Below are 13,783 nucleotides of genomic sequence, written 5' to 3' on the forward strand. Positions count from 1 at the left end.
CACCAATGCACTTAACTAAACTTTAAGTTAGAATATGCATATCTCGTGACCAATTTAAGTTATTGGTTTAAAATGTTAAAAATACAAATAAAGTACTTATTATAGTAAGTATGTATATTTTTAAATAAATTATATTTAATTAAAACTAATCAAAACTTTGCTTTAATATCATTATTATGGAGTTCTCACTAATAATTTATTACTCAAAAAAAATATCAGGTGTTAGTGTCACTAATTGTCAACATTCTTTTTTGTTGTTAAGTTCTGCAACATAAGTTATTTTGATTAAAAGCTTTGCCGGGCACGCCATCGCTGAACTCGTTCACTTGTCAAGCGGTAACGCTTAGCTGATAGTTATTATTCATAGAAATTGTTTCTATTTTTGATTTCTTATTCTGATAAAGCACTGTTTTTGCTTTATCGAAACGCTACTATGTTGATTTTTTAACACTCCACTCCAGAAATCTCTTCAATTTGAATCGAGCGTATTCTTATAGAAATTGACATGTTCATAGATATATTATGAAAGGGATTATCGGAAAAATATAAATATTTCCCGTCAATCTATCACAGATTGACTGTAATGTCGTTTAGTATAAACTTATATTATGTAATAAACTGGGTATATCTTTTATTCAACGAATAAGACGCAAAATTTGAGAATGTAACATTCTATATAATGAACATACATCATTTAAAACATCTCGTGCATATACCCACTACAAAACATCTTTTTAGAAAAAAAAACATGAATCTGTAACCGCTGGATTTGCGCCAGTGTACTTTTCCAATAAGCTACGGGCAACCTACTTAATTATCGTCGCGTGTCGTATTTTTTCTAAAAAGATTTTTTCTAGTAACTTTCTAAAGACCTATTTATCACCGTCTTTCCTTCTAGTATTGTAGTTTTTATTACGTATTTTTAAATACTTTACTTAGATATGAATTGATCTTAATACTATACGGTCATCTATTTCCAATACAGTTGCTCACGATGAATTGTGTTACGGCAAACTGCACACGTACAAATTTGCATACACAATATAATATTTTACATACTTAGTGATCGATAAAATAAAGAATAAATTCTCACCCTCCATAACATGAGTTAGGTACTACCTAGGTACAATTTTAATGTAACAATATTTGCATTCCTTTCTTAATTAGTCGGCCCTATCCAGTGCAGTTATTACCTGTCTACCTCATCCCATACAAACGGTACGTCACTCAATATACATAATCCTATCATACGCATGATGGATTAATTGAAAAATTAAAAATCAGTCATGAGTAGACGTAATATAAACCTATAGGAATAAAACTGTCTATAGATGTTTATTGCTACTAAAATAACGCAAATGTATGCAATATTCCAATTAAAATCGTATTAAACTTGTGGCAGGCGAACCTTTTCATAAAACTCAATTTTGTGGAGGTTCAATTAGAAATCGCTACTCTATGTATACCTATAAAGTACTATCATTTTGGCACGAATTGGTAATGGCACTTAAAACAGGGCCGTTCAACTATTCAGGAGTAATAGTGCTATTTTTCACTATTGAGAGTCTCAACTACAAAATTGATTAATAAGACGAAAGCCTGGCCTAGCCTTGGCTATAAGCCAAGATTTTAACGGCAGTTTTTGTTTATGACTTAATGAAGGACAAGCCACCAAACACAAAAAATACCAGTGGCGAAGAGTGGAGGTAGACTTTTAAGATCCAATATAAATTGTACACACTTTTTCAGTCAAAGTATTTGCTTATTTATTTTCGTTGAATTGAGAAAACTTAATAAATAAAAAATATTCTTCTTTCTATAAAATATATAAAACCATATATTATGATTTAATGGTATAATTTCAGATATTTTGTAGATAGACAACTATTTTTTAACTATTATTATCTAATAATGTCTTGGTTTACGCAGGATTAAATTAATTTTATTAACTAACCAATACTATCTGTATGTAGTCTTAGTTCAATGAAAACAAATAATATAGTTAATACTATCGACTGAAGGTACTTGATGGAATTTTAAAAATGCAATAGTAGAAAACTTTAATCCACTAGAATTTAAAAACAAATATGTACGATTAACAAAGTTTAATGTGTACCTACTATTTATGTCGGATCTTAACAGTCAGGCAGTTACTACAGTTTCTACAGATTGCTACAGTTATTACAGATTGTCAATAATCCAGCGGGTAATATGAGTAAAAAACCGAGCAGGCGCTTTACGCATTCGTAAAATTGACTGGTCAAGGAATTCAGAGTATTTTCCTTTAGCACCACATTCTAAAACCTCTCAACTGTTTCTTATCTTCAGTATGGAAAATATATGGAAATATATAAGAAGAAGAAGAATATATAAAATATGGAAAAATGGATTCTAATATGGAAAAAGTAGTGATCATACTAAAATAATAAATATCCTCTAGTGTTGTGCCTCATTAGTTTTTATTCTCATATACAAGTCATATCAGATGATGGCTTCCATGTCTGATATTATATTTTATATCGACTTTTCACGATGCTAAAATCCTGTTGGATTGAAAAATTCCGAGGGGTCAACGGATATTCTAGGGGGTAGACAGGTACTGAAAGCACTGCATAGGGGCGACTAATTGAGAAAAGAATGTGAATATTGTTTCATTAAAATAGTACCTAGGTACTATTTTAATATAACTCGTACGGAGGGTGAGATTTATTTTTTACTCTCTCGGGCACTCTATAAAACGACTACGGCAGTATATAAAATTGTACGTAACTATGTATTTGGCCGTATCATAGTTCATCATATACCTAGGACAACTGAAGGGTGGATTACAAAAACAACATATTAGGTCAGTTTTTTTTTTTATATTTGAGATTTATATGTCAAAATGTTATCTATTTGCTCTCATTTACCCTACTTTCAAAAACAGCCCATTAGATGAGTTAAAATGTGTTAAAGTTTGTTAATCTCAGCAAAAAAAATCATTTTACAAAAAGTCTCTACAAATCTCGTACTACAACAATTTTGATGATTAATATTTCTCATTGAAAAATAAGCACATAATTATTTAGTATCTAGATTAGTCTAGACTAGTCTTTAAATTATATTTCTTACGTTTTTTGATCTCCTGTAAATTTGTTCTGTTCTGACATATTTACTTTTTTTAATCCATCATTATTGATACCGATGTACCGATCACGGTTTTGGATGATACGATCTTCGATTTCATTGAGATTGAGATCATATTTCAGTGACCCACAATTATCTTGTCTACAACTCACTCGGCAAATATACCATGTGTCAGTAGAAAAGCAGTAATACCATATTTTTTCACTTTACGTCATTAGCTGATTATCATCTTCATTTTTAATAATGAAACGGTTTACTACAGAAGATAATATTAACCGAATGAAGCTTTATTTACTCTTCAGCTCACAACCGAGATAATTCTGCCAAAAAGAAAATATTTTTTTAAGAGCAAGTAGTAATAAAGAAATCTTAAATAATAATGAAAACATAATAATAAACTTTTTTTTATCCATTTAAACATTCTTAAAATACTACATTATTTATGGGATGATCTATAAAAAATTAGAATCAAGTATTCCCAAATTTTAGCATTATTAAAACAAAGCCCTCTTAACTCATTCTCTCGCAAGTGGAAGTTGATATGCGTTCATAAGAGTTTTATGTATTATTGGCAGCACCCCAGTGAAATGTAACCTATGTAAAAAGTTGCCAGTGTGTTAAAAATATAGTAATGTAATTTTGACGACAGATTTATATATACTTGAAATCTTTAGAATGTGTACAATATGTAAGAATTAATAATAAGAATTTTAATAAGATCTATATTAAGAATTTCGAACTTTCTCATGAAACTGCCAATGATTAGTGATATAAATTCATTATAATGATGAGAAAAACTGCCTACTATGGGATTGAATATTTTTCGAAATTATAAAATTAGCAAACGAAAATTTGTTAGCACTTTATTTTGTATCATTGTAACAAACATTTTTCTTTATATTTGAAATATTTGTAATCCAACCGGACGAAAAGAAATATGCAATAATTATTGTTCTTCATTTGAAAATACCTACCCGAACGGTAAGCTCCTCGCAGATATGTTCATTTGCATCTGAACGAACCGATGAAGTTTTTTTTATTGACATAATAATTGCTGTACCAATTATTGCAGTCCAGTGGAGAGTAGTTTTTTATAATTAAACGGGAATATTATTCCATATATATGCAGTGAAGTTTAATAACGAGAAATCTGAATAGAGAAGGAAGGTGCATCGTTGTCAGCTGACTTAGGTATAGGGTGCAGTTAGGGATTGCAATACCGAATGAAAATATCAATACCGGTTTTTCGGTATTTCTTAAACATAAAAAAACAGAAGTATGTGCTTATCAATAAAAATATAGCTAGTAAAATCTTTTAAAAATATTATTTTATAGCAAAAACCTACATACCCACATTTATTATGTTGACATTCAAAAATAATATGTTTTAATCATAATTGTAGAACTAGTGATTTTTTACAACTAATTTGAATATATTGATAATTTTAATAAAAGCCGTCAAAAGTTCATCGTATGATAATCGTAAATAATCGTAAACATCGTAAATAATGGAATACCGGTATTGCAATCCCTAGTTGCAGTAGATAAGCAATTTGAAACCAATATTAATTACACGATTGAATTAATATGATACTGTGTTATTTTATATCCATCATTCAATGACGTGGGGTAGGCATTTGCCTCTTCTAATTTTAATTAAGTACTCAATAATTGTGTATATCGCAGAGTTTTTGAACGGATATTGTAATAGGTACTTGCCTAGTATTGAAATAATATTATTCATCACAAATTAAAATAATTTGCACAGGTATTTAATATTGTTAATTAATTTTAGTACATTTGGGTGTGCATTTTGACTTTAAATTCTATATAAATATACCTATAGGTCTTTGTTTGAATGCAGCTAAGACCACATCCATGTGCAGTGCTGCCTGCATTGGCGTTAAGACTCCTCTGCGGGTTTCCGTCTGTCCATAGAGCTGGTGACCAGGTTCAAATATTAGGTGCCACGGTTGGCGACGATGGTGGTATTTCCAGTGAGCTTGGAATCCGCATGCGTATGGCGGGTCTGTATTCAGCCGACTTGGAGTCGCATGGAGATCAAGGCTGTATTATGTGAAGACCAAATGTGGTTTGTTCAACGCGTGCGTGCTACCTGTGCTCCTGTATAGCTGTGGGACATGGCATCTTACTAAGATTCAAAGGTCTCGGCTTTTGAGCGTTGAGAATCGATGTCTCCGCCGAATCTTGGGGGTACATAGGTTCGTGACCGGATACAGCAGCCTTCGGTTATTTAGGTAATTACGAAAAGACTCTTTACGTGACTGGGACATGTGTTCCGAATGCCCCCAGAGAGTAAAGGTTCGGTCACCGTGGCCAGCCCTTCCTCACCCTGCAGCTGTGCTACAAAATTCATCTACGCGTTGCAGGTCTGGCATGGCAGGAAGCGCGAGAGTTGGCTATGGACCGAGGGAAGTGGCGCAAATTTGTGCTTGCCCTATGCCCCAATGCGGGGTCGTGACAGGGTGAAAGAAGAAGAATACCTATGTACACGGTTATCTGACGACCTCTTTTATTAGGACAGGTCCCCTTTTTGTGGTCAATGTCCATGTCCGGTATCTTTTTTCATTTTTATCGAATAATGCGTAATACTAATAACATTTTATGCTCCTATTGTGTAAAATTAATGATTTTTTTTCATTGATATACTTGAAAGAATTATGGTATCTTACTATATTTATTTACTCAATACTACTTATTGTTTGTTAGTAAATATTATTATTATATGAGTACAATATGATTGTAAAATATTTCGGGGTAAGATATCGAAGTAAATTATCAAGGTCTTACAATCATTGGCATACCACGAGTTCAATCACAGTGGCAAAATACTTTACAAAAACATTCAGAATTGAGAAAGTCGTGTATATTGTGAGATGACTGGGAATCGATCTTGGACATCCCGTGAGGCATTGGACTATGGGACGGCAGCTGATTATTAAATAATACATCCTCGTTTTATCATTGTCAAAATAAATATAGAAACCCTTCCCATGTAGCTATACAACTAATCAAAATTGAGGTGTTTGACTACGTACCTACTTCTTTTAAAAACATAAATTTGAAAAACTTCTGTAACATAAGAAAAAAACAAAAAAAAAATGGATTATATTATACTCGTATTACAACGAATTATGTGAATCTAACATAATCCAAAGTTCAAAGTATAAAGAATTATTTAACTAAAATATTGGCCTGTCATGTCCAAAAAAAAAAAGAATGAAACAGCTGAAGTGTTTTTTTGCAGGGCTCGAAATGGACCGTAATACAGCTTCGTTTCATGGAAAAATTATAGATTGTGGTATGCGTTGTGAATTTAAAAACTTCAGGTCAACATAATAAAAACAGTAGTTGATCGAACGACATTTTTTAAAGTGGGTTTGATTTATTCAAAGTTACCACGTGGTTACACTTTTATTTATTATTATTTAAATCACGTAAGAATAATATTAAAATTGGTAAGTACCTGCTTACTTATAAGATTTAATTTCTTATTTTATAATCTTAATGGCTGGGTCATGTACAAGTCAAGCATGACAAAAATATACATTCTGGTAGCCGGAATGCAAACGAAGATCTGGTCGATCTCGTAAAAGACAGAGTGATCATGTCTGAGGAATGAACTTGAGGCAAGTGGCTTTGGACGGACCTTGTTGAAGGCAGATTCTGGAAAAGACCAACAACCACACAAGTTTGTAGTGCCAGGAAGAAGAAGATTTTATCATTTTAAATAAATTTATTTTCCTATCCAATTTTTTATTTTTATAAACAAACATTATTGACTGGATACTGGATATACATAGCTGTAAAAATAAACTGTATACCAATAATAATTCATTGTGTTAAAACTTACTTTATAAACGGAGGTGTTATCTAATAAAATAGTTATAGGTTATCTTCAAAGTTTCGCTACTAAACTTGTCCGTGATAGTTTCAGGAGGGCAGTTTGAATATTATGCGAAGATGTAGCTCGTGCGAGTGGGCTGGCGATGGCGAGGATTTGGCGCGCACTTTTGAAGCACCGCGACGTATCGTCCGCGGCGCGTGCTGCTCGCGGAGCCGCGAACTCGCGCGATGCTTAATTTCATTAACAAAATCAAAGTAAATGTTGGGCCAGGGAAAACAATTTGTGTTAGGAATGCAACAATTTGAGTGGAATCAATCGATGTGTTGCGTCCACGTGCGGGGGGAGAGGTACAACTAGGGGGGGCGTGGCCAGAGTGCGCACGCACGCATCCCCTCCGCGCGCGAGAGGCTATAAAAGCCAGCGAAGGGGGTAGGGTACCCTCAAAGCCGCATAAGGGTTGCGCGCGTTACGTTATATTTAATTTTGTTCCAATTCGCATCAGTCTCGGGGAGGCCGCTCTCTTACCTCTGTCCTGTAATCTATTTCATAGTCTGCGGTGTTTTTGTTGTTGTTGTCGTTCGATGCGCTGAAACCAGCCGGTGCGCCATGCCGCGCTGCCTCATGGCGAAGAAGTGGAAGGCCTACCCGTGGCCGGAGAGGGTGGAAGACGAGGAAGAGATCGACGTGGTCGGGGTGGAGGTGGCTGTAGGGGGAGGCTCCGGGAGGGCGCGCTGGGGTCCGGCCAGTCCCGCTGCTGCCGACCCCCCGCCCTCCATCCTTTACAACGGTAAGTCCTGCAATCTTCTTTTCTTCTTCAGCACCCATCAACAAAACCCTCAACTCAAAACTTTTCATCCCTTCTCTTACTTTTCCAATTTATCGAGATTTTATGACCTTGAGTGTTGATTTTATTTTTCCAGATGTATCAACTTATATTACACACTATAATGTATTTATTTTTCTGGAATAAATACTTATTCAAAATTATCTAACTTACAATTATTACATGATTTTTCATCAGAGAAAATAAACTTGAAAAAACTTATACCAAAGTTAAAAAGTATTAAAGTTATATTTAATTTTTTTACTGAGATTTTTTATCAAACTTTCACAAAGTTACAAGTAAATGTATTTTTTACACAATATGTTACTATTCTTATAAAATATTTGTTGAGACAATAAAATAGAGCTACAGTAATTACCAATGTTGTAATAAAAACTATCCTGTTGATTCTGCAAAAAAATGGATTATCTAATGTATCTATTTTATTAAATGATTATCAGCAAAAGAATTTTTTTAAATTTAATTTTCAATTGGAATATTTATTTTATAGTAAGTATTTGTGAACTTATCGAATTTAATTTTGAAATGATTGAATTTTTGATTATTACATAAAACAGAGCTAGATAAAAATAGTGTATACATAGTACCAACGACAATTAATTTTATTAATCAAACTGTTGACTTTGACATTATTATCACGTCATGATGACTGGAAAATCAATATTATTTATAGGTACTATATTTTTGAATTAATTTATATTGATATTTACTGTGCCTCGTTATTTATTTCACGATACTACCGTTCTGTATTAATTTAATGAAAACTAAGAAAGTTTTAATATTAATATAAAAAAAATATATTATAGAAATAATTATCAGTATACATAAACCATAATGGTATTTAGAGCTTGTATAATGTATGTAAGTTTTAATAAAATTATTTTATTGTTATTATATAAATAAAAAAAACTGGGCGTAACGCAGTTTCTGTAGATAATATTATGATAATACATAATATAACCAAAATGATCGAATAATATTCATTCATAATAATAATATACTATGTTACAATATATCCACCAAGATTTACCTTTGTTAGTTATTATATTTTTATACGATTTTCAAAATATCATTTATTTACTTCAAGATCGTTTTCCTTTTTTAATACTTGTCCAATAATTATTGGTGATGTCTTACGAACGAACTTGGTCTTGTAGGATATAAAAAAATTGTAAAATGCCACAAAATATTTTAAATTATCAGCTATTATAATGAAATTGTGTTAAATTCGGTGGATATTTATTTATATTAACATATTATAATGCATATAGAATATTTTCGATTAATACTAAAAGCAAAAAATCTCTCATATTTTACATAAGCAAGCCATACTTTTTCATGCTTACTGTACTGTTATATTATTTAAGTCATAAGCGAAGTAACGGTTATTATATATTTTTCCAAAGATACATGTTGATTAAAAACAACATGTCTTTTTGCCAGCCACGAGATCGAACCCGCGTCCGACGGTTTCAGAAAACTTTACCAAATAATGTACCGTGCGTGTCGAAAAATGGATCTGTTTCAATAAAAATATTAAATAAATAACGTTATCATAAAAATGCTTAATTTAATTCTGTTAAAAATCATTGTAAACTTTGAAATCGTCGGTAATTGATTGCTATGCGTTTAATAAAAAAATCGGCCAAGAAAATGTTGCGCGATAATAATTATATCATTCTGTTGCTCGAAATTACAACAATAATATTTCTTTAAGTGGCTCAACGACTGTTGCTAAACTGTGTCATATTATACCGGCAACAGTTGCTTCGTCAAACATACCAGTTGATCATTTTATGACTACGATAGGAATATTATTTATCATTCGAAGTTTACTTCAAATAATTTGATACTGCCACAATCATAATTTAAAATCATTATTCCGCGATGTATCGCTAGTATCAAATTAAAAATTCTTTTTTTATTTAACTTCTTCTAATGTAACAATTTCAAAAATATAAAAATTTACAATACTAATATTGTAACTATAATTTAATTACGCCTTAATAAGTTTTATATTACTTATTAATTGTATTAAAAAAAAAAGCTTTCCATCATATATTATGGTAATATTGTAAATGTAATCAATAATTTATTAAGTAAACATTTTTTTAATAATTCTCAGAACTAAGTTTAACGTTTAAGTATGAAGGTTTTATTAATATTTTTTCGGCCAATGTTTGAAAGCCATTTTTGAACAAACAATGGATTTGATTCACTACAAAAATATTGATTTTAGGAGAAGTTTCTGATAGAATCATCATATTAATTTGAAAAACTAAAAGATACTAATGCAACGGCCTGTTTTAATTCATTGGACGTATTATTAAAATCGCAGAAGGAAAAGAATGTGATACTAACATTCTTCAGAAAGTATCTGAGCAGCATGATATGCGAGGAAGTTTTCGATTCTGAAGAAAACGACCTGAAGAAAATAAATTAGTATCTACATATAAAATATTGGAAACAAGTAAAATAATTTTTTCTGTCTCATCAATAAATTGATTAGGGACTTGTAACAAAAAAAAATGCTTATTTTTATTAAGCACTTACGTAAAATTATATTTTTCTGCAATCTTAATAAAATAAATGGGGTTTATTAGTTAATTAGGCTTAAATTTGTGATTTTTTTCATAAATATTTGTACACTTTAATTGTCATTATTAGCTTTAACTTATGCTGGACGTGAAGGTTAATTACATATAAATATTGTATATTATTATGTAATAATAGATAATAAACTATTAATATGGGGTAAGTTACATATACTACTTTCGGAATCATTATTTCAATTCATAAAAAGAAGTCAAAAAGTCCAAAATGATAGAAAATTACAATATTATTATTCATCTCGACAATTTTTAAATTTCTAAAGGCCTATCGAGAAATACGGGTTCGTGTTTCAAAGATCTTTTTTATGCAAATACGTATGGCTTTATTATATGAGAAAGTGCAGTTAATCATTTTTCAGAATACGATCATTTATTTATTATGACTCTAAAATGAAACCCGACTATTTTATTACAATATCATTACGCATTTCCGACGTGTCCGAAAAAAATGGCAATAATTAGCATCTTTTCGCAATTAACCAAGATTTATTGAAAAGCATTATGTACATAGTAATTTTATAGAATATTTTTATTCGCTAATATTGGATAGAAACTAAAAAAATTACTCACCGACGGATATTATTATGGTGGTAATCAAATATATTATATTGATTATTCAATTTAAATGGATTATTATCCAAAGAACTTTTTATAATATTCTAATAATTTGAATGATTACATATAACAATTTATGCGTTTTGGTTATATTTTCTTATTGTTTATTATTTGATTGGGTTAGGTTAGGTTGGTAAAAATAATAATAATCAACTGAAAAATCAATGCGTTAATGCTAGTATTGATTATCCGGAAGATATGATGAAGGAATTTCAAAGCACTCTAAAAACGATAGGTATTATCAACATTCAACCGAATCGTTTTAATGTAATAATAATATTACCTACCAAAAGCTTATGTTAGGATAGTATTTGCAAAAGAAATTATTATTATACATTACTTAGATTCTCTAATTATTATTGTTTATAGTTAGATAATTAACTTAGCTTAATAAAAGGGAGTTAAAGTATAAGACGTAGTTATTTGTGATATTAATAAAATAATGTTTGACCGTTCCTTTCTAAAAAAAAAAATTATTCGCGTGTATGTTATGAATACTATGTAAAAAATCAATTTGAATATGTAACATAAATTTTCAATATTCAACGTTGGTGCTAGTATAAATAGTACATTTCTCCAAATTTTTATTTACGTACTTATATATACCATAGAATATTATTATCAAAGTAAACATACGTGATGGCTGAGCCGTAACGCATCATTTTTATAATGTAATGGATCCCGATGGCTGGTAAACATTTCACATATTGTTTTTCAATGTGTGTTTGGACCTAATAGGTTGAGTAAGTGGTTCATCAATTTTTCGTAAAAAATGTTAATAAACCTCTACTCAGTGTAGACCAATTTATAATCTTCTTAAAGTCCAACATGGTTAATTAACTTACTAAAATCAGTTAAATGATATTGAAGACACAATTATTAATTGTACTATACAATAATTTTAATTCATTTAATTGCTTAACTTATTTTGAATCAAACTAATAATTGTATTCTATAAACGAATTTATATTTTCAATATCTTCTATTTTTTGGTCGTATCGCCTTCTTCATTCCATGCATAATATCTTTAGGCCTGAAACAAGTGCTATTAATTGTCAACTGTACTTGCATATTGGATAGTTTGAAATTTGTTGTTGATACGAGTTATAAGTACTTAAAAAATTACTATTTTTTTAGTCATTCACAAGATTTAAGAATGTAACATTATTTTTATTGAACATACATAATTTGAAAACACTTCTTTCAAACAATCTTTTTTTGAAAAATACAACACCCAGCAGGAAGGTTTCCTGCCGGCTGGGGTCGTACTTTGAAATTAAATAAAGATATGTCAGTGTAAAATATTGTTTTTTTCTATTGTATTTTATTTTTTAAATTAAAACGATATGCATAATTAGAGGAAAAGCCAAAGATATTTAATAATTATATATATATATATATAGAAGATAGAGATTTTTGAGATTTTCCTATCAAAAATGCTGAAAAGAATTTCAGTTTTTAAATCAACAAACCATCAATTATTAATCTATGGAAAATATATAACCAATAGAAAAATGTTTTTTGAAAAAAGAAGGTTTCCTGCTAGGTGTTGTATTTTTTTTTTCATGAAAGATTTTTCTATTGGTTACTTATATATTTTCTCAGAAGTGATTTCAAATAATGTATATTTAATACAAATACGTCAGAACATGTTACCAATATTCATAGTACCTAACTATTTACGTAAATATCATGCGAATATAATTATTAAACAATAATTAATCTCATAATTAAAAAAAAATGAAATTCTATTTCATGAGGGCTATAATTATTATCGCTAAGTACATCTTTTATCGACTGCCGATGTTATCAGCGATCTGAATTATCGTTGTTATGCATTCCAAAAGATGAACAATTAGATATACGCCCGTGGCGTAATACAAAAGCATTGAAAGTGGGTTTAGTATTATGGGGAATTGAAAATTGGCAAATCCCCAAAAATGTATGGCAAACCTAGCGCGAGATGGAACATTGTAGGTAACGCTGTATAGCAGTACTGCAGCGAACGCAACTGTCGGCCTGCGAAACAAATTAATTTCACTCTTGGGACTTGTTGAATTAGTCATTAGTGGATATTATATCAGATTATAATCTAAAAAAATTAAATAGCGATACTAACTATCACAAGAATTCCGGAGTAAATATTATATTAAATATAATATATTTTATTATTTTGCCTGCGATACCTCACATAGGTCACGCAGTCATGTAACTAGGTCTAATTATTTTAAATGGTTTCTATTATAATTAATATCACAAAAAAATACTTTCTTCCGGTTAGTTACAAATTTGGAAGACTTCCACCGTCTTAAAAAAACATTGTTTTCTTAAGTTTTGTGCTATTCCATTTGAGTCGTTTTTTGCGATCCGGTTTCGCCTTTCGGCATCTTCAGGCACATGCGCACGCATAAACTGTTGTCACTGATTAGTGCGCATGTGCACTTAGATTATTTTTTAGGTTGGGTAATTCTTACTAGTAAAAATTAAAAAAAAATCTTATTAAAACACATTATTTATTATATTTATAACATAAAAATAAAGCGCTCAATGACTTTGATGATATTGAGTCCTTGAATTACATATTATATTCTTGATATCAGGCACAATATTGGTAAGTTGCATTATAATATCTTGTGTGGCGTCGTGCCTGTTCCTGCACATTGACTTCGTTGCAGCATAAAAAGAAAATCCCGCTTCGCATGAGTATGTTGTAGAAAA

The 13,783-nt window shown here is 30.5% G+C and overlaps 1 protein-coding gene across 1 annotated transcript in view; it reads left to right on the top strand.

The window, feature by feature from the left end:
• The first annotated feature begins 7,576 nt into the window (after positions 1-7,576).
• Positions 7,577-13,783, top strand: part of scrt (scratch) — a 77,413-nt gene continuing 71,206 nt past the window's right edge. The window contains exon 1 of the mRNA XM_085960592.1: positions 7,577-7,781. Within this exon, the coding sequence (XP_085816718.1) occupies positions 7,601-7,781 (181 nt within the window). The 5' untranslated portion in view covers positions 7,577-7,600. The remainder of the gene's footprint in view (positions 7,782-13,783) is intronic.

This window comes from Rhyacophila brunnea, unplaced genomic scaffold (assembly GCF_057557595.1).
Source record: "Rhyacophila brunnea isolate RB1 unplaced genomic scaffold, BYU_Rbru_1.0 scaffold_1, whole genome shotgun sequence".
NCBI classification, from domain to species: domain Eukaryota; kingdom Metazoa; phylum Arthropoda; class Insecta; order Trichoptera; family Rhyacophilidae; genus Rhyacophila; species Rhyacophila brunnea.